The following is a 22,272-nucleotide window of genomic DNA, read 5'->3' as shown; positions in this document are numbered from 1 at the left end:
AGAATTAAAAGAGACCCAAACTGATTATCAACCTAAGGCTAATGTGGTTGAAGAAGGAAAATCTGATAAAGATTCTCTAAAGCCTAGGAAGGATAAAAAATTTAAGAAACAAACTCCAAAGGACAAGAATAAGGTAATTTGTTACTATTGTAAGAAACCCGACCATTATGCACGTGATTGTCGCTCAAGAAAGAAAAATCTTAAAGGGAAAGCAAACATGGTCGAAGAAAAATTTATAGCCACAGTTTCTGAAGCCAATACAATAGATGCCGAAAGTGGTTGGTGGTACGACACAGGAGCTACTATCCATGTCTACAATGACTGTAATCTTTTCAAGACTTACGAAGTTGGCGGTGACGGAAACGATATTAAAGGAGCCGATAATCTTTTCAAGACTTGCGAAGTTGGCGGTGACGGAAAAAACCTATTTCATTTGTTATATGATTATTAGTGATGGGCATCATCTGTCACTATAATTATTTGTGTCAAAATGATTTTGCATTAAACTTGTAGCAAATACTATTGGGGACAAAACTTGTCCCTTATTTCAATCCCTGTAATGTTTAGATGCAGAATAATGCGTCTCCTTTGTTCATCCCTAATACGTATTGGGGATGAAAAGAGTCGGCCATGATACTACTATTCATGATGGGGTATCCACGAATGACACAAATTCGTCCCAAATATTATTCGTGACCGGGGGTATTCACCACAGGGAAAAATCCGTCCTGATACATATTAGGCCTTAAGTGCACAATTTGTAGTGGTCCCTAAAAGCAATGTTTTCTGTAGTTACACACGGAAACAAAACAAAATGGGTGTATTTTTGATTTTTCAGAGACTATTAACCTCTTAATGTTTCCTTTTAGGACTAAAACTTCATGGCTTCTAAAACTAAGAGCATCTCCAATGCAAAACTCAAAAAAATCTCTATTCGTCCTATTTGTCAAGTTCCAATTAAGATTCTCACTCCTAGGTGTCGAAAATAGAGATCCTCAATTCTTGTATGTCTCCAATGCAACACTCCAAACTCTTTTATTTTACTTACGTGTCATGGTTATTTTTGTAAGAAAATAATTAGTTATTTTGGAAATATACGAAGACTTGATTTCTATTGGTTGAAATTTAAATATTGATGAGTTGGACAATTAGAGATATCTCAAGAGGACACTCTGAAAATAGAGTGTCCTCTTGAGATATCTCTATTCCACTCTCGACACATCATCTTTGAGATCTTTGTTGAGTTTTGCATTGGAGATGATTTTTTAAGTAAAACTTTAAAAATCCTATGTGGCACTCCGAGTTTCTGAGATTGAGTTTTGCATTGGAGATGCTCTAATTAGGTTGCTAAGTTGGATTATTATGTGAAAGGATCATGGATGAGTACTAAGTTTTGAAAAAGGTGCACTCACGGCTTTTTATAATTTTGTGACTGTCTTGCATAGACCAACGAAAACTAATTAAGTAATTGGTGTCTCTGTATAATTTTGGATATGTGAAGTTTGATAGTTGTATTGAGTAAGAAATATTTCTAAATCGAAATTTTGATAGCTAAATGTCAAAAGGTATTAGATTGTGCGGGAAAAAATTTAAGTGAAATAGTTTTAGAGTTAAATGAGTGCTTCCCATCCCACACCCTAGCTGTCGTGAGTGTCAAGTCAACGTCACACCCAATTAACTTGTATATTTTAAGTTGGACAAATCTCGTATTTTTAGACAATTGATATTTTTTTTCTAAACTAAGTAATCACGCAGATTAGGAATAGTCCCACATAGACAGTAGAGGGTCACGGAGAGGAAAACTCGATATACTAATAAGACCCTCGAGACTAAGAGGAATGTATATAAGCCTATAAAAATGTGGGTATGTATGAAATTTGTACGCAAGAATGCTTGTGTACAATGTTTTCCTTATGTAGAAGATTTGTTTACTATAGATCAACTCAAAGAGGATGCAAGTCTTCCTTTGAATCTCCGTAAATCTTGTGTGTCATTGTGAGTAAATTTAATTTATTTATTTACATTTATTAATTTATTTACATTTATTTATTTGTTTGTTTGTTTATTTCGTATGAGTTTTTAAACTTCTATTTTGTTTTTAATTTTCTTTTAAGATTTTGGGTTCCTTGATATTGGTTTGTAGAGATATAAATAACTCTTAGTTGCTACCAAAGATGTCAATTAGGTGATAGGTTGACAAAGTCCTTGACCCTACTTTTGTTGTGTTTCTGTGGTTCTAGGAGTCAATTGGGTGTTGATGGAGCCAATTAGCCGAACACATGTAAGTTTTCCCAACTTGTGCCAGTTTAAATACAATTATTTTTCATATTATTTTATAGATCAATGTCTTAAAATATATTCAAGAAAAGTTTTTCCAAGTACACACCTTAGAAGATATAAATATCTGTTTTAGAAATGTTATAGTTGACACAATCAGTAATATGTAGGAACAACAGTGGGAGTCTTATCCCATGCACCTCTCTTTCTTAGGCTAAAGGGGGAGAAGGTAAAAGAGAAATGACGAAGGAAGAGAAAACCCCGATCTATATTAATTGCTTAATGCTCTTGAGCCATGTGATTGGTCGAGACAGTTGCACGCTCTCGTAATAAACTCACCGAGATTATATGTACGCACGGACGTTAGACCTAGTTAAATGCTCATTTAGTCATTTGTATATGTGCTACTAGGGGTGGAAACGAGTCGGGCTCGGGTACCCGTGGGTACCCCTGTTTCGGGTTCAGGCGTTCCGGATACTTACACCTATGACCTACATGTCTTAGCGAGCGGGCTCGAATCGGACAGATTTGAAAATTCTCTGCACAAAGCCCGCCATGAACACTAGCCCGTTGATTTCCTGCCGGATTTCGGGAGAGCCGGGCTCGAGCACACCACTCCAAAAAAAAGAATCAGAGTTAAAGAAAATAGAAAAAATAAAGTTCAAACAACAAATTAAAAAAAAACTATCATTCATATAAAATGATCAAGTTCCATCACAAAGTTGAGAAAAAGAAACAAATTTTATGAAGATCTACACTAAACAAATATATAAAGATATAGAGAGGTCTATAAATCAAATCTAGAAAATACATAAACAAAGAAATACAAATATGGAAAAGTAAAATACAAACAGAGATCTAAAATATCGAAGTCATAAAAAAAAATGTACATAAAGGACTTCAAATAAATTTGTATAAATAAAAGAAAAAGAGATAGAATCTCTAGAGCATCTCCAATGCAAGACTCAATCTTACAATCTTAAGTGTCATCAGGACGTTAGGTATTTTTTTTTTATATAGAAAAGACATCTCTAATGCAAAACTCAATTGAGATCTTAAGATGATGTGGAAGCATTTAATTGTGTGATGTCTCAATTAGAAACTCTATTTTTGAGATCTCTTTCGAGAGTCTTAAGTGTCCTAGTCATCAAATTTAATATGACCAATAGAAAGCCTTTCTTTTTCAATCAGTTTTTCCTATTAAATGTATGTGTGAAATGTGTAATTATTAGAGTTTTTTTGAGTGTTGCATTGGAAAAAGACTTAAATTAGAGACACTCAATTTGACCACATAGGAAAGAGAATCTTAATTGAGACTTGACACATAAGTCAATTAGAATTTTTTTTGAGTTTTGCATTGGAAATGCTCTAACATAAGATAAAGAAATATAAAGACTTAAAATACAAAAAAATTATACAAGCGAAATGAAGAAACTTCCAGATCTACATGAAAAGAAAATATGTAGAGAAAACATAAAATAGGAGGAGAAACATTACATGAAAAGAAAATATGTACAGACGGTCTTCTTTAGATCTACTTCGAAAACTAATTTGTTTTAACATAATAATATGAGGCTATTATATGAAACCCTAAACTACACTAAATCTAAAGGTTGAGCATTAAATTCATAATCTAACGACTTGTATAAGTCGGGTTATGCGAGTTGGGCTTAACGATCGGGTTTGTGGCTCGGGTGGGTTTTTTTGGATGGAGCCCAAGCCCGACCATTATCTAGAGGCGGGACGGGCGAGCACTACCCATGTCGGGCTTCGGGCGGGATTTTTTCCCCTCGGATTCTGGCGTTCTGGGAAGGGTTTCGGGCTCTCCGGCCAATTTCCCAGCTTTATGTGCAATGTATAGAATAACTAGTGCTCTACCGTCATTAGTTACACATATAATTCAAGCATAAGTCAAATTAAAATACATTCTTCCTCAGAATTTTAGAATAAATGAGGGCAAACAATAATAGGTTCTATTGTGTAAATAGGGGAAGGATCTAACGAGGCAGTTGGCTCAGCTACGTGAAGATGCAATTGTGATACAAGAACGGCTAAGAAGAGAGTGGGTTGACATTGACATTTATCATCAAATGAAGAAAAGAATGATCGATTTGTTTAGAAGATATGAAGGACACGAAGATGATGAAGATGATATAAGAGCTCTGAAATGTTCACTTGCATTTCACTACCATTGCATAATTGAGTGGATCCAACCAAAGCAACTTGTCCTCTTTGTAGGAATGATTTGCTAGCTTCATGAGATAATTATGTGTTAAAAGAAGAAGTTGGATTGATCAGTAGTACAAGATAGTTTAGAGTTTGGTTTCATTTAGTCATGAGTTTATGGTTGTCTCTTCTCAGTTTAGGGTTTGAGTTTATGGTTGTCTCTTCTCGGTTTAGGGTTTGAGTTTATGTTTGTGTCTTCTGTTTTTATTTCAGATGTTATATGATGAAGTGTATGTATTCCACTAAAAAATACTAGTAAACACAAGATAAAATTATCTAAATATATGATGATTTGGTTTCCTCTTTCATCTTCTCTTGATTATTTTCTTCTCTTGCACATTCTTTCTCTAATAAAATGATATACACAATATAGACCTAGGTTACTTGTACATACGGGTAGCCAAAATATCGAGTTAGAAAATTTTTAGTTGGTAAAATTGGATTTCTAAAACCAACTTCTTAGTTCTTACTGGGGAAATCTAATTTTATCAAATGAAGATATCTTATTATCTGGATTTTTAAGCTATGCAGTAAATATGAATTAATTACCTAGACCTACGACAATTTGCACCTTAAAACAAATGAAGGATATGATCTTCGATAGTTGTTACATTATCTTCTTTTCTAGAAATTCGAGTTTATCAAACAAAGGAATATAGAATTTAGGTTTGTGCTATTTTTCGTTGCTATGTTTGTATTTTTTTTCGTTAGTTTGCTGCCTCCTCGAAATTTTTGTTTGATGTACAAAGAAATTAAAGATTAACAATTGTGTGCGCGGTTTGAATTATTAGATAACTTAAATTGTATTTATAAATGTCTATTCTTTTTAGTGTCAAATAACGGCTCAGAATTATGGCTCAGAATTTTGCTGTAATATGTCATTTCAAGTGATAACTAATGACAATTATTATTTTTAATTTGCATTATTAATATTAAACATAAATTAAAGTAAAAGCCCAAAAATGTCAATGAAAATTTCTCATTTTTTCGTTGACAAATTAGACTTTTTTTTATATTAGAATCTACCAAAATGTCAATGAAAATCCGAATCTACTAAAGTCCATGGGTTTGCGAATGCCCCTGACATTCGCGGACTTTGAAATGTTTGTAATTGAATGCAACTGACGATTCTAAAATGTCTGTGATTGAATGTCACTGACAATCGCAGACTTTGAAATGTCTGTACTTGAATGTTACAGACATTCACAGACTTTGGAATATCATGCAAAGTCATCATTAACTACCCCCTGTAAGTTAAAATGCAAGACTCTCATTAGTAGACAAATATAATGTCAGCATTGGAACTCTCTAGATGGAAAAGTATTTAGAACTTCTATAAGCTTCTTCAATAGTTCCGCATCTAATTTATAGTTTCCATGGGCCTACCGCATAGACACTTGGGCTTCTGATTTGAAGTATGACCAGGGAAACCGGCAACATCCCTAAGGGCGATCTTGGGTCACCCCGTCTCGATCGCATTACCATCCAGACGGTTTTGTCACGTCCACTAGACCGAAAGTAAGTCAACCGAAGTCCTTTTCTATGGACTTCACTTGTGAAGACCTCGGGTCAAAATAAGCAATAAACAACTTCACACAAAATATCCTTCTTCCTGTTCAACGGTTAGATCTTAGTTTGTCTCCACTAATGACCATTGATTACCAAAATCTAGATAATATCACTTGTCACAAAATACCTTTCAATTTCCTGGAAAATTTGAATTTTCATCATCACCTTCATAAAATCTCTCTTCTTATCCAACTTGAAATATCATCAAATCAATCTTCTCAACTTTCCCTCACTTGAAATTGCCATGGAGAGTAACCCAGACCGTCTTCGATTCTTTGGTGTTTTTGGTATCTATAAAGAATCATACAAAATTATAGCCTCTTCCAAAAAGATTTTTTTTCAACTAATCCTAGCACTGATTCTTCCTTTATCCATCATCATTTGCTTATTTGAAATCCAAATTTCAAACTTCATAAACACCAAAATCAATCATAATAGAAATACCCTAGTATTATTATCTCTTTACTCTACTTAATTCTTATTATAATCTTCTTATTTCTTTCAACTTCTACTGTGGTTTATACTGTTTCCTCAATCTATACTCATAATGAAATTTCTTTCAAAAATGTCATGAAAGTTGTTCCTCAAGTTTGGATCAGATTGATTGTTACTTACTTATGTATTTTCTTCAATGTGATTATTTACATTATAACCACAATTGGGTTTCTCTTTTTGCTTGCCCTTATAAATAACCAACTAATTGCTGCAACTCTTGGATTTCTTTACTTCATTTTGGGGGGTACCTGTATCTGTATAATTTGGAATTTAGCTTGTGTAGTTTCAGTTTTGGAAAAGAGATGTGTTTTTAATGCAGTGAAGGCAAGTACAAACTTGATTAAGGGTAAGATATGGGTTTCTTCTGCCATTTTTATTGAGATTGGGATCAGTTTTCTTGGGTTATTATTAGTTTTTGGTATAGTGGTTGTTAAAGGGGAATCAGTGAAGTTGGTGGGGAAAGTGTTTGTAGGGATTTTTTGTTACTTGTTTTTGGGAGTTTTGATTCTTATATCACTTGTGACCCAGACTGTTATATACTTCGCCTGTAAATCATATCACCAAGAGAGTATTGATATGTCTGATTCGCTGCTTCAGGATGTTGAGCTTTCTTCTGCCAGTATGGATGGGGTTTAAGATGATCAGTTGTAAAAAGTATGACTTTCTCTTTCTAAGTGAAGATCTATGATGTCATATATGTAACTTATATAGTTCTATGTAGTGGTTGTATACGAATCTATATACTAATAAGATCACAAGGAAAGAAGAAAAAACACCTTTTAAAAAAATGTCAAATTTGAACATTATACCTATTAACGTATACACATGTATACACAAACACACCCGACCACTTGGGTGTGTCAACACTCACCAACAACCTCATGTACTTAGTCAACTAACAAACTCTAGTTGTTAAGATTACTTTAGATTGTATCTTCTTAATATCTTATCATACACTAACCTATATATATATATACTTGTATAACAGCCTAAATGTATACATAGAAATCATTTTAATATCTCTTCTTTCCCTCATCCTGTTCGGTTCATTCCTCTCTCTCCTTCTCGGTCTTCACTTCACACACAGACTCGGTTGAGTCTTCTTATGGTAACAGAGCATATTCGGTTTTTTTTTTAGTACTAATGGCCTCTTCAACTGATCTCTCGGGTTCCAATCCCTCTGGTCCTATCCCTACCAATGGTGCTCAATCATCTCCTTTGTTTGATGTTCACCATTCGGAATCGCCAACAACAATCTTGATCACGCCCCTTCTATCGGGAGACAATTATCCTTCTTGGTCTCGTGCCATGAAGATGGCTTTACGTGCCAAAGACAAGTTTGCTTTTGTCGATGGTTCTCTCCCACGTCCAACTTCTCCAAACGATCTCCATTCATGGAATCGTTGTAACGACCTCGTTACTAGTTGGCTATTGAACTCCGTAGAACCGGACATCCGTCAATCGATTCTTTACGATGACAACGCTGCAGAAATATGGCAAAACTTACATGAACGGTTTTATCAAACCAATGCCCCGAAGATTTTTCAACTCAAACGTGCTATTACATCTTTACGACAAGATGGATCCGACATTTCCGCATATTTCACACGTTTGAAGTCTCTTCAGGATGAACTTCAGTCACTCATTGTTTTTGAACCATATATGTTGAAGGAGTTGAAGGAGATGTCCTTCGACCAAGGTGACAATGCGAACAAATTGTCGGATAGGACAATTGATGTGGAAGATCATCAAGTCCGATTGATTTAGGGATCGTAGAGTTGTAGCTAGAGACCAACTACGATCGTCGAATTACGAAGTAATTCGCGGCTAACTTCGATCGGATCCTACAACGGGTTACACATAAGAGTGACAAATTGATCTAGGATATGACTAGTGGGAGTGAGATATAATCATGGGAGTGTCCCATAAACATATCTCATAGGCCTAAAAAGGAATTAGGCAAAGATAGTACAAAAAGGCCAAAAACAGGGTTTTTGGGCCTAGACCGGTTCGGGTACTTCTAGGACTCGGATTGGGCTGAATTTTGGAGGGTTAGTTGCTGATATAATAAACATTATATCTGCCAATTTTCGTGGTGTTTGGGCACCTCCTCCTTAGGGAATTGAGAAAATACCAATAGTTGCTATTTTCGACTATTTCCCTAAATCTTATTCTAAAGGGTGTTTTAGGAAACCTAAAAGGAGGTGGATTCTTATTAGGGTTCTATATAAACACTCTTAGGGCAGAGAATAAGGTGTGGAATTTCTCTCTAAGCTTTCTTACTCTACCACATCAAGTAGAGAGGAGAAAGTGAGCTAATTCCCATTAACTATCTATCTAGTCAAGAAGAAAGGAGTTCTTCTTTTCCAACCACCATTGGTGTGCTAGCTATACAACAAGGTGGGAGATCAAATTGATTGCTCGTGTCCCAAGTAGAGGAGCTACACTTGAAGCTCTTGGTCTTCTTCAATCAATTCAACTAGTTCGAGGGAAAAGCGATTAAGGTAATCTACTATCTCCATTAGATTAATTACTAGTTTTGCATGTGATCCTGGGAATACTAGTGTAGACACTAGATGCCATATTTCCGCTATAAACACTAGTAGAAGGGTGTAAATCCCTACAGTGACGTCAGAGCCTCTTGCCATTAACTAGTTTTTGTTAAGAATCGAACTAATTAATATGCTTCATAGTTTGAAAATTGAGTTTATAAAAGTATTTTAAAAGATGTTTTTAAAAGTATTTTAAACTCATAATTTGATGGGATTCAATAAATTTTCAAATTGAGAATCAAATTGATGATTAAAAGTGTTTTAAAAGACTCAATTTCATTGAATTTCAAACTAATCCATGCTTGATTATGTTGATAGTTATATTTAAAAAGGTTTTAAACATAAAATTTGATTAATTATGAATTGGATTCAAAGATTTTTTCAAATTGATTTCAAAATTGTTCTTTGAAAAATTTCAAAAACCTAGATTTTGATCCAAAATTGGTTTGATTAAGAGTTGTTTTTAAATTTTGGAAACTTTTGAAAAACAAAGATTTGGAATTTTAGAAGTGTTCTAAAAGGAGTAGTTTTGAGTTTGGGAAACTCTCAAAACAAATTTGGAAAAATTTAAAAAGTTTCTAAAAGTTTTGAAAAATTTTAGAAGTGTTCTAAAAGGAATTTCAAAAATTTAAGAAAAGTTTTAAAATTGGAAAATAGCAACTTAAAGTTGCACAAGAAAAAAAAATTTCTTTTTGGAAACTAGGGTTTTTAAAACCCTAGTGTCCGGCCAGGAAGCGTCCTGGCCGGACCAGAAGCTCCTGGATGCGTCCTCTGGACGCGTCCAGAGCAGCTGCTGAGACGCGTCTTGAAGACGCGACCAGCAGCTGCGATAGAAGCTTCTGGACGCGTCTTGAAGACGCGTCCAGAGCAGCTACTAAGGACGCGTCTTGAAGACGCGTCCAGGTCGCGTCTAAGACGCGACCAGCAGCTGCGAAGGAGCTTCCTGGACGCGTCTAGGACGCGTCCAGAGCACTCGACCAGACGCGTCTTGAAGACGCGTCTGGGAGGTTCTGGGTGTCTCGGACTAGTCCGAGACACCTAGTGCTGGTCCGGTCCAGTACCAGACACGTCTAGGACGCGTCTGGTACATGGACTAGCGTCCTGGCTCCGGCCAAGACGAGACCAGGCCTTGATAGGCCTCGGCCAGGACATGCTGGTCCTATGGGCCGTGCTATGTCTGGACCTTGTCCGAGCCCTTTTTGGGCTTGGACCGGGACTTGTCTACGACTTGTCCCGGGCTTTTTCGAGGCTTTTCGGACCACGAAAAGGGACCATCATTCGAGTGGGAGTTTTTGCCAAAATTTTTTCCGATTCCAACCAAATAATTCCAAAATCAATCCGGGCCATCCAAGAGCCCAAAACGGATTTCTCTTTAAATTGATTTATGAAATCATTAAGAATCGAACCAATATTTTTTCCCAAATTGACCCGGGCTTTCTCGAGCCCAAAACGGAGTTTTTCTAAAAGATGATTTTAATCATAAAAGATAAAACCGGAAAGCACCATTAGTTAAATTCTTCGAATTTAGACTTAAGGTCCGTAATGTGACATGTGATGTCAACAAAAGTATCTCCCAAGATAATCATGCATATATAATTCTTAGCCTTGATATATTATATGATTGCATGTGATGTGAATGCGGGAAACTAGTATGGCCATAGATTTATTTCTTTATTCTTGTTTTAAGCACGGATGGGTGCATGCTTTGTAATTAATTTTAATTTCAAGTTTATACGATCTGCGAATCGTTAGAGTCTTGTAATTAGAGTTTAGGGTCTATGAGTCCATTGAAGAAACTCGAGGATGAAATCCAAAGGCGAGTGGGAGAAATCAATGGAGGTTCAAAGATGGCGATCTAAGACGAACCAAAAGGCGAAACAAGAAGAAAACCAAGGGTGATTAGATCTTCTAGGTTAGGGGCCATACTAGGATCCATGTCTGCTTGATTTACTTTCTCGCGCGCATTTACTTACTTATTTACGCTTTATGTCGTGGATGTTAGTTAGGCTAAATAGTTCACTATAACAAACGCCAGACTAGCGTAAAAGTCCCCAAAAGTAATCTTGAGTAATCGCCTATCCAGATTAAGACACTCGTTGCGCCCTTGTTCGAGGAAGGTGGGTCGGCCTTCGCAGAGTACCTCCTCTACCTTGGGACAATGCGGGTAGGCCTATAGAAGAGGCCTACACGTCTAAATAGTTCTACTCAACGAGATCAGCAAGAGAGTCTTGGATACTCGAGGCAAAAGGATAGATTAGTCATTCATTAATGAAATCTATCAACCAAGAGTCATAAGGTATGATCAGTGAAGTAGTTCACTCACCCGGAACGACGGAGTCAAAGGGTAGGGCCTTCGTCCGCTTTACTTCGAAGAACTGGGGTCTTGGAATCACTTATTCAATCGGGGACGTTTTTTATTGAATAATGTGGGAAAACTAATGTTTTTCAAAAACGATAACGAGTTTTAAAACTTTGCTATTTCTTTTATGTAGTTCAAAGATGACAAAAGATATTTTCAACTTCCGCTCACTTCTCGACAAGGAGAAGCTGAATGAGCACAACTTCCTTGACTGGGAAAGGAACCTAGGAATAGTTCTCAGGATGGAAGGAAAGCAACATGTACTAGAAACTCCAATTCCTGTATTGGATGATAATTCGACTAAAGAAGAGATAGATGAAGAAAGGAGTGTGCGGAAAAAGGCAGAGCCCGTAACTTGCTTAATGCTAGCAACCATGGAACCGACTCTGCAAGAGCAGTTCATAGACATGGATGCTTACTCCATGATGCGACAACTTCGGGAAATGTTCCAGAAACAGTCGAGATTGGAGAGGTTTGAAACCTCTAAAGCAATTATGGACATGCGCCTTGAAAAGGGAAAACCAGTTGGGCCTCATGTTCGCCAAATGATCAGGCTCATAGGCAAGCTGGCTAAACTAGGTTTCCCTTATAGCCAACAAACGGCTACCGACACTATCCTTCACTCCCTCCATAGTGGTTTTAATCAGTTTAAGATGAACTACAACATGAATGGATGGGATAAAACGTTGGAGGAACTTCATTCTATGCTTCTAACAGCCGAAAAGGACGTCGCTATAGTGGAGACTAAGAAAGACGTTCTTATGGTACAAAAGGACAAAGGGTTCAAGAAAGGTGGAAAACAGAAGAAGAAAATCACGTCAAAAGGTAAAAGCAAACGAGTTGCCAAACCTAAAGACAAAGGTCCTCCTCCTGACACCAAATGTTTCTACTGTGATGGCAAGGGCCACTGGAAAAGAAACTGCCCTAAGTTCTTGGAGGACAAAAAGAATGGAACAGTAGCTTCCAATTCAGGTATAAACAGTTAACTTATCAAATACTGTAAAATTCCCAAATTATGGTATGTAATACCTAAAATTGCCCTTTCATTGTGAATGTACAGGCGCAGCTGGGAACTGAGTATTTGGCTAAGGAAGACAAGATCCAAGAGGGAGCAGAAGCCTCGATTGCTAAGGATGCTGAAAGGGATCGAAGTCTACTTTAGGCACTATTCTAGATTAATCGTTTTTCTAGTTTTTTAACATCATCTCTGTACTAAGTATTATGGAGAATCAATAAAGAATTTTATTTCTAAATTGAGATGTTAATAAGTGCTAAGTTTAACAAACTATACCAAAAGATTCTAAACTTGGTCAAAAACCTATAAGATAGGTTCATCCCAATCGAAAGGGATGAGGACAACAAGTCCACTATAACCAAAACATGAATCAAACTGACAAGAAAGAAAGCCTTGAGTCAAAAACAGAGATTGATCTTCAAACGTACTTCTAACCTATCCATATTTGGAGTGTCCAAAAGGATTAAGATGAAGAACACGAATCAAACTCTATCCTCCAAAATCCATTTAGTCTAGACATAGCTTCTCACAAAACTACCAAAATTCCGTCTAACAGCTAAGCTTGTAAAAGCATTACAAAACTAGCTAATATCTGACGCAATTTCTTTTAAAAGAAATTTGGGCTTCTTCCATAACTAATCAAGAGAACAAAGTGTTTGTTGCTCATGATAGTATTCTTCTAATAATTAGCACACCTAGTAGTCTGGGAGAAAACACTAATTATTAAAAGAATAAGTGGGAGAAAAGTACAAGTCGATTTAATTCGATCATGAGAAAAATCATGGAGGGTCATGAAGAACAATCATGAAACTTGTACAAGTTGATTAAATTCGACCAAGAGCAACAAACTGCGGCTCCTCGGAAAAGGAAAGGTTAAAGACATGATCTAATAAACCCACCGCACAAAAGCGAATGTCATTCGCCGGAGAACTCTCAAAACAAGTGAAAGTGTCTCTAAAGGAATATCTCAAAGTAGTTGAGAAAATTCCAAATTGTTGTTCAAAAGCCCTAAAAGGTCAAATCTCAAAGACACAGAAAATAAAGGTTATTTCTGAAGAGATAAAAGACCTGCGCAGAAACGGAAACTGACTCTAGATTTTGGCTAGAAGCCAAAATCATCGTGGAATCCATAACTCGTCAAGACATGAAGCTTGATAATTTAAGTCAACAAAAGACCTAAATTGGTTTTCCAAAATAGAAAACTGAGAAGGATGGAAACATTCGTGTTTCCCGAAACGAGACATGAAGAATAAAGATTCTTCCAATCAAGTTATGTCCACAAGCATGCTTCAGAAATCTATCGATGGATTAAAAGCACGCAAGAGTTAGAATCTTCGATTCAAAAGGCAATCAGAGAAATTTGATTCCTGGAGAATGAAGAAAATCTTGAATCACGAGTTTCAAGAAGGTAAGTGGGAGTAAACAAACCTTCCGAGTCCGTATGCAGAGTACATACAAAAGATTGAGTACGACATAAGGTGTTGTATAACAGTAACGAACTGACTCAATAAAGGACCACACACAAAAGGATAAAATGCCATTTTGGGCATCTGAAGATCTATAAGCATAGATCAAAAGGATGATAGGATTAGAGAGACTCAGTACGCTGAGATGCTTGAGATCCGAAACAGAAAATCTAAGACTCGGAAAGTCTAAAAGAATTTCGACCCAAAAACTCATGACAGAGGGCGTTGCAAAACTCGGAGTCTAAAAGACACCGATGAGCTAGCACGCATGAGAGAGACATTTATGTTCGAAAACATAAAGTCAATCATGTTGGACATGATTAGCATTTAAACATCCGAATTCGGATTGGAAAACCGAAACACTACTTAGTACATCCTAGAAGGCTAAAGGATGAAGTAGTACAAAATTGAACATGTCATCGTAGCAAACTTCCAGACATGGAAGGAAAGTAGGCTAAAAGTGTTTTAAGCCGGGAACTATTGCAAATACTACACAAAGAATTAAAGGCCTTAACCCTAGTAAAGATTACTAGATATTATCAAGGTTGAAGATAGTAATCTTCAAATTAATTGATAATAAGCAAAGTTTAAAACCGACTACCACGGTAGTCAAACTAAACTGTCACCTAAGACATAGTATGAGATTCATACACAGTCTAAGGCATGAGGTATAAATTTTAAACCTCGACAAGTAAAACTGAGTGGGTAAAAGGAGTTTTACGGAAGAGGCTCAGATTTACAACTCTCGTTATCAGAAATAATAAGAATTATTTCACCAGTCGTCTAAACTTTGTTTAGTGTTTAAACGACAGTCCATCGATAATAAAACGTTCCGAATAGGTTTGTCAGATACGTGATCTGATGAATGAAACCCTATTAAGTGAACTTGGAATAATTATTATCAAAAATCCCTGGTCCAGGTCATTGCATGGACAACAATGACTCACGAAGACTAGCACGGGAGTCGATGGGATAGCGCAGTTTCATGGGCTATATGAATAGTATATTCTATTCGACTACGTGGGTGTGTAAAAGGTTTATACACTGGATAACCCTCAAATGAGAAGTACATCACTCGTGATGAACGTCAATACTTCTCATAAAGACAATTGGAGAGATTCCTCAAAACATGAGTGCTCCACTCATCTTATGTAAGGAATGCCCGACTTTGGTTCCGTTAAACGCCGCGCCGTAAAAGGAGGTTATAAAGACGGATACTGGGAAGGACAGGATAGACATGAAGTTAAGTGGGAGTGCAAGAATGGATTGTGTCACCCTAATCACATTAGTTACAAAGTGTCTCAAGGCCACTTGATGAGTAGCAACTGAAAATGCGTGGCCGCGCTCAAACGGATTAAAGTTAATCGTTTGTCTTTTACAGTTGTACTCGGATATCAAGAAAGTCTGAATGATGTGACGTATCAGATGGGATACTAAATTGACACGGGAATCGAGGCATTGCACTTGTTCTAAGTCCAAGTGGGAGTCTGAAGGAGTTGAAGGAGATGTCCTTCGACCAAGGTGACAATGCGAACAAATTGTCGGATAGGACAATTGATGTGGAAGATCATCAAGTCCGATTGATTTAGGGATCGTAGAGTTGTAGCTAGAGACCAACTACGATCGTCGAATTACGAAGTAATTCGCGGCTAACTTCGATCGGATCCTACAACGGGTTACACATAAGAGTGACAAATTGATCTAGGATATGACTAGTGGGAGTGAGATATAATCATGGGAGTGTCCCATAAACATATCTCATAGGCCTAAAAAGGAATTAGGCAAAGATAGTACAAAAAGGCCAAAAACAGGGTTTTTGGGCCTAGACCGGTTCGGGTACTTCTAGGACTCGGATTGGGCTGAATTTTGGAGGGTTAGTTGCTGATATAATAAACATTATATCTGCCAATTTTCGTGGTGTTTGGGCACCTCCTCCTTAGGGAATTGAGAAAATACCAATAGTTGCTATTTCGACTATTTCCCTAAATCTTATTCTAAAGGGTGTTTTAGGAAACCTAAAAGGAGGTGGATTCTTATTAGGGTTCTATATAAACACTCTTAGGGCAGAGAATAAGGTGTGGAATTTCTCTCTAAGCTTTCTTACTCTACCACATCAAGTAGAGTGGAGAAAGTGAGCTAATTCCCATTAACTATCTATCTAGTCAAGAAGAAAGGAGTTCTTCTTTTCCAACCACCATTGGTGTGCTAGCTATACAACAAGGTGGGAGATCAAATTGATTGCTCGTGTCCCAAGTAGAGGAGCTACACTTGAAGCTCTTGGTCTTCTTCAATCAATTCAACTAGTTCGAGGGAAAAGCGATTAAGGTAATCTACTATCTCCATTAGATTAATTACTAGTTTTGCATGTGATCCTGGGAATACTAGTGTAGACATTAGATGTCATATTTCCGCTATAAACACTAGTAGAAGGGTGTAAATCCCTACATATGTGTGGTCATGGCAAAACAATGATGGATCGGTTGAATCAAGATCGTGCCATGGAATTTCTCCAAGGTTTACACGATCGTTTCTCCTCCATTCGAAGCCAAATCTTGCTTATGGACCCGTTTCCCTCTATATTACGTATACATAGCTTGGTCAAGCAGGAAGAAGTGCAACAAAACATTATGAATGACAATGTTATTACTCCAGAAGGTGTTGCCCTTGCGGTTCATCAATCGACTCATGGACATTTTAATCGATCGGAGAAAGTGGACAACATTGAGAAACCACGTACTAAACGTCCACGTCCATTTTGTGAAAACTGTCGTATGCATGGTCATCTAATCACTACTTGCTATAAGATCCACGGATACCCACCTCGTCCTCGACAACACCATACTGCTGCTGCTGTCCACTCGGTTCCAGCCAACAAGGAGGCGCCCCTAGCCACTTCTATGTCCCACGAGCAATATGTGAACTTATGCAACTTACTGTCCCAGCAGTCCCGGTCCTCTGTAGGCACCCCACCGGTCCAACCTTCAACGTCTTCTCCTGGTCCTTCCACTACCGACCCGCATGTGAACCTTACAGGTACTTATTCTAACCACACCCCCTGGGTTATAGACTCGGGTGCTTCCCGACATATATGTTCGGATTTATCTTTGTTTTCTATTTATTATCTAGCTCCGCCTAATTTCTTTGTCCGATTACCCGACGATAGTCGAGTTCGTGTATCTCACATTGGTTCGGTATCTTTTTCAAGCTCTCTCTCTTTACAACATGTATTACATATTCCATGTTTTAAATTTCATTTAATCTCTGTTTCCGAAATATCTAAATCACTTGATTGTGAAGTGATTTTCAATTCTTCTTCGTGTACCTTTCAGGACCGAATAACGGGAAAGAAGATTGGACATGGTGATCAAAGGGACGACTTATATTTTCTTCACACGGAACCTAGAATTTTGTTTTCTTCGTTATTTAATTGCAATAATATTTCGGATTTATGGCATTGTCGCCTAGGACATCCGAGTTTTTCTCGTTTCAAGTATTTAGTGAATAAAATTCCGTGTATTCCGTTTAATTCATTGAATAAGAATTCTTGCAATGTTTGTCCATTATCAAAGCAAACTAGATTACCATTTCCCATTAGTACGTCTACTACTTCCAAACTTTTTGAACTTATTCATGTTGACCTATGGGGTCCTTTTTCTCTCCCTTCTCTTCCGGAAGTCGTTTTTTTCTCACCATCGTCGATGATTTTTCTCGATGTACTTGGGTATTTTTTCTTTCCTCTAAATCAGATACTAAAAATTATCTTATGAATTTTTTAAGTTTTATTAAGACTCAATTTGGTTCTTCTATCAATACACTTAAATCCGGTCAAGGAGACATCCCTTTTCCTCAAATACAAACAATCCGTTCCGACAATGGAACTGAATTCTTAAATCGTGACATCCAAACTTGGCTTCACGAAAATGGTATTATTCATCAAAGATCGTGTCCTTAAACCCCCCAACAAAATGGGGTTGTCGAAAGGAAACATCGCCATATTTTGGAAGTTGCCCGCTCACTACGTTTACAAGCAAATCTCCCACTTAATTTTTGGGCCGAATGTATTCTAACGGCCGTCTATATAATTAAAAAATTACCTACACCTCTTCTCGATGGGTTATCCCCACACGAGAAGCTCCTCGGTTCTCCTCCAACCATTTCCCATCTTCGGGTTTTTGGTTGTTTATGCTTCGCCCGTCATCCCTCACCTAAAACTAAACTTGATCCACGTTCAATTCCGGGTATTTTTTTGGGCTACCCTCATGGTCAAAAGGGATACAAGTATTTTCTATCCAATCACGAAAAATTTTTATATCTCGTGACGTTATTTTTTATGAGGACCGATTCCCCATGTCTACCGTCGGCAGTCCTTCTCCCGACCGGATTCCTGTCCGTCCATTTATTCGAATTTCGGACGACGGTTCTTTCCAATTCAATACTATTTCTCCATCTCTCTTAAATCAGTCAGGCAATATAATGGACCCCTCCACTGACCCGTCGGCCCATATAGGCACCTCGGAAGACCATCACTCATCTTCTAGTTCGGATTCTGTGGGCACCCCCACCACCGAACCTATCTTAGACACCAACGTTAATATTGAATCTCAAGATTCTGGAGGCACCTCCCATCAAAATGTCACTCCCGGTCCAGCAGATACAACAGTCCGTTCTACTCGGACTCGTCGACCACCCATCCATTTAAAGGATTATATTTGTACTGCCATCCAATCTCCTACTCCCGAGGTTGATCACCCTTTACCTAATATTATAAATGTAGACTCGATCTCTTCACAACATAGAGCTTTTCTTACTTCGGTAATCTCAAACATCGAACCAAGATCTTATTCTCAAGCCATGACATCTCCTCACTGGCGTGACGCTATGGCAAAGGAAATTTCTGCATTAGAATCTAATAATACCTGGTCCTTGGTAACCCTTCCTCCTGGTAAGAAATTCATTGGCTGCAAATGGGTCTATAAAATCAAACATCGATCTGATGGTTCGATTGAACGGTACAAAGCCCGTTTGGTTGCCAAAGGCTATACTCAGGTCGAAGGCCTTGACTATAATGACACATTTGCCCCTGTAGCTAAACTTGTCTCGGTCCGAGCACTTTTGTCAATCGCAGCAATTCGAGGATGGTCTCTCCATCAACTTGATGTCAACAACGCTTTTCTTCAAGGGGATCTTGAAGAAGAGGTATTTATGAAACTCCCGCCTGGATTTTCCAGTCAGGGGGAGACTCGTGTTTGCAAATTAAACAAATCTCTTTATGGCCTCAAGCAGGCCTCTCGTCAATGGTTCGCCAAGTTTTCTTCGGTCTTACTACAAAAGGGATTCACCCAGTCCATGGCCGATTATTCTCTTTTCACTTTCAAAAACAAATCTATTTCTATCTATGTTTTGGTCTATGTTGATGATATCATCATCACTGGATCTAATGAATCTGCAATTTCTGATCTAAAATCTTTTTTGGATCACACTTTCTCCTTAAAAGATATGGGTGATTTACAATATTTTCTCGGGATTGAGGTGTCCAGATCTTCCAAAGGAATTTTTTTATGTCAACGTCGTTACACACTTGACATTCTTGAAGATTCCGGTCTCACTGCTTCTCGGCCTTCTTCATTTCCGATGGAACAGAAACTTCGCCTTCGTCCGGACGAAGGTTCTCCTCTTACTGATCCTACCGTTTATCGACGTCTAATTGGTCGTCTCATTTATCTTACGGTAACCAGACCAGACATCATGTATGCGGTTAACACGTTAAGTCAGTTCATGCAAAACCCTCACACGTCACACCTTGATGCTGCACATAGGGTTCTAAGATACCTTAAAGGATCTTTTGGTCATGGTATTTTCTTATCTTCGACAAGTTCACTTCATGTGTCTGGTTATTGTGACTTCGATTGGGCCGGATGTCCCTCCACTCGAAAATCAACCACGGGCTATCTAACAATGCTTGGTAATAGCCCGCTATCCTGGAAATCTAAAAAGCAATCGACAATCGCTCGATCGTCTGCTGAGGCTGAATACGGGGCAATGGCTTCTCTTTCTTGCGAACTTCAATGGTTAAAGTTTCTACTTCAGGATCTAGGTGTTGATCACTCTGACCCTATGTCTGTCTACTGCGACAACCGTGTTGCGCTCCACATTGCCGATAATCCAGTATTTCACGAACGAACGAAGCACATTGAAATTGACTGCCACCTTGTTCGGGAGAAGATAAAGAACAACTTAATTGCACCACGATTCACTCCAACGACTGAGCAACTCGCCGACATATTTACAAAGCCTCTGGGTGCGGATCAGTTTCAGAAGATCATTCGCAAGTTGGGCATCACTTCGATTTCTGCTCCAACTTGAGGGGGAGTATTAACGTATACACATGTATACACAAACACACCCGGCCACTTGGGTGTGTCAACACTCACCAACAACCTCATGTACTTAGTCAACTAACAAACTCTAGTTGTTAAGATTACTTTAGATTGTATCTTCTTAATATCTTATCATACACTAACCTATATATATATATACTTGTATAACAGCCTAAATGTATACATAGAAATCATTTTAATATCTCTTCTTTCCCTCATCCTGTTCGGTTCATTCCTCTCTCTCCTTCTCGGTCTTCACTTCACACACAGACTCGGTTGAGTCTTCTTAATACCCCTTCGATTATTTTAACGGAATTTAATTGTTTTAGCGTATTCAGTATTTTAATGAAGTTTAGAATTCGTTGATGATATGATATATCCGATATGTTCTCAATTAATGTCAGAAGCGAAAAGAATAAAATTCTTCATACTTCTGATATAGAACTTATTTGCTTTGATAGTTACGGTAATAGAAACACAAGATGTTGACATCATGATTTATGGTTCGAATTCCATGTCTCCAGAAGATAAGAAGCATGCTTCAAGAAAGATGCAGAAAATCAAATGTAAGACTACTGTTCCCAACTCATCCCAAGGATAAGGAACAATAATAAAGAATATGATAAATTTATTTACATGTAGATTTGTATTTTGTTCAGTATAAAAAATGTAAACTATAATCTGACATGGTGATCCAAACGGCTTTTTATGTAGTGTTTAACCCTTCTTTTGTACATTACCAATTAAGTACGGTATGATTTTATCGTTTTCCAGGCTACTCATATTGAAAGGGTTGTAATGCAATCAGGAAGAAATCAGAGTCTAAGAAAATTCGTCAACTTGCTCATCCTGAAACTTCTATTCATAAAGTAATCTACAAAGATGGAGATGAAATTGTGCAGAAACATATTGAAGTGCTCCAATGAGGTCACTCTTCCTATAAAATGTCTATCTAGGAAACATCAATCACCGCTACATGTAGCTGCTGAAGCACAAACCACAAACATGAAGATGGAGCAAAAAAGAGGAAAATTTATTAGTTACCCGTTACCACGAACAATAAAAGTGATCGAGTCACAAAAACGAAGAGTTAATTGAAGCCAACAAGAGAAAAATTAATGATGGGTACGAAATAATACAGAAAAAACAAAGAACCATAAAGACAATTGACTTTAAAGATCTTCCACAGGACAGAGTTGCTAATTTCTGTCAAATTAAACCGCGGACCCGAATTGTGCGCCAATGCATTATGGCAGCAGGCTCTAATTATTTCAAGAATTCAAACACAAGTTGAGGTTGCAGAACCTACCCGTTGCATTTGAAGAGGAAAAAGAACATTGTTGCTTCTCAAAAAAAGGTTGTCATTTGAAGTTTCATTCTTTTACATTGCTAAGACAGTTATAGTGATGTAATTAAATGATAGGATACAGTCTTACAGAACTACGTGATGTTTGATCCCTTTTTATTTTGGGGGTGCATATGCAGCTTCACAGTGACATGTTCAACGAAATGAAAATGATAACTTGTTCGAAATAGTGAGACAAATGTAGGTTGGAATCAGGCATGGACGGACTGGATTCAAACCACTTTAGAACCCGGAGTTGATAGCCGAGTATCAACCCAATATTCTAGAAAGATAAAAGTGGGTAGAATCCAGGACATCCACCGTCGGATTTCGCCTTAGATTTGTCCCGCTCTTTCGGCCATCTTATCATTTTTCCTGAATTGAACATGCCATTGTGTTGTTCAGCACAAATATATAAAATACTTTTTCATTTGTTATACAACATGTAATATATTGCTATGTATTTCCTTAAAGATCAGACTACTTGGTTAAGATACAAAATCAGCACAGATTGTATAATTTAAGACTAATAACACTAATGGGAACACCTTCATTTGGAAACCTAGATTTGCAGCGACGAGTGGACCTCAG

General features: G+C 37.5%; 1 protein-coding gene and 1 long non-coding RNA gene across 2 annotated transcripts; both read left to right on the top strand.

Moving 5' to 3' along the window:
- The first annotated feature begins 1,840 nt into the window (after positions 1–1,840).
- Positions 1,841–4,802, top strand: LOC147553168 (uncharacterized). Its single transcript, XR_015238849.1, has 3 exons — positions 1,841–1,995; positions 2,241–2,281; positions 4,266–4,802. It is a non-coding gene; the product is annotated as an uncharacterized LOC147553168 (long non-coding RNA).
- A 1,446-nt stretch (positions 4,803–6,248) lies between these two features.
- LOC147553167 (uncharacterized) lies at positions 6,249–7,328 on the top strand. Its single transcript, XM_086668687.1, has 2 exons — positions 6,249–6,506; positions 6,539–7,328. Exons 1-2 carry the CDS (start codon positions 6,317–6,319, stop codon positions 7,201–7,203), a joined length of 855 nt encoding a protein of 284 aa, XP_086524813.1. The 5' UTR covers positions 6,249–6,316; the 3' UTR covers positions 7,204–7,328.
- The last annotated feature ends 14,944 nt before the right edge of the window (positions 7,329–22,272 follow it).

This window comes from Eschscholzia californica, unplaced genomic scaffold (assembly GCF_041429995.1).
Source record: "Eschscholzia californica isolate CP2 unplaced genomic scaffold, dmEscCali1.0.p SCAF_3, whole genome shotgun sequence".
Taxonomy (NCBI): domain Eukaryota; kingdom Viridiplantae; phylum Streptophyta; class Magnoliopsida; order Ranunculales; family Papaveraceae; genus Eschscholzia; species Eschscholzia californica.
This window is presented reverse-complemented; position numbering and strand designations above follow the sequence as displayed.

Excerpts from the sequence above, each read along its gene's own strand:
- LOC147553167 (XM_086668687.1), top strand. The coding sequence starts at position 6,317 with ATGGAGAGTAACCCAGACCGTCTTCGATTCTTTGGTGTTTTTGGTATC. Across the intron at positions 6,507-6,538 it reads AAACACCAAAATCAATCATA|TCTACTTAATTCTTATTATA; the intron begins ATAGAAATACCC and ends TTATCTCTTTAC.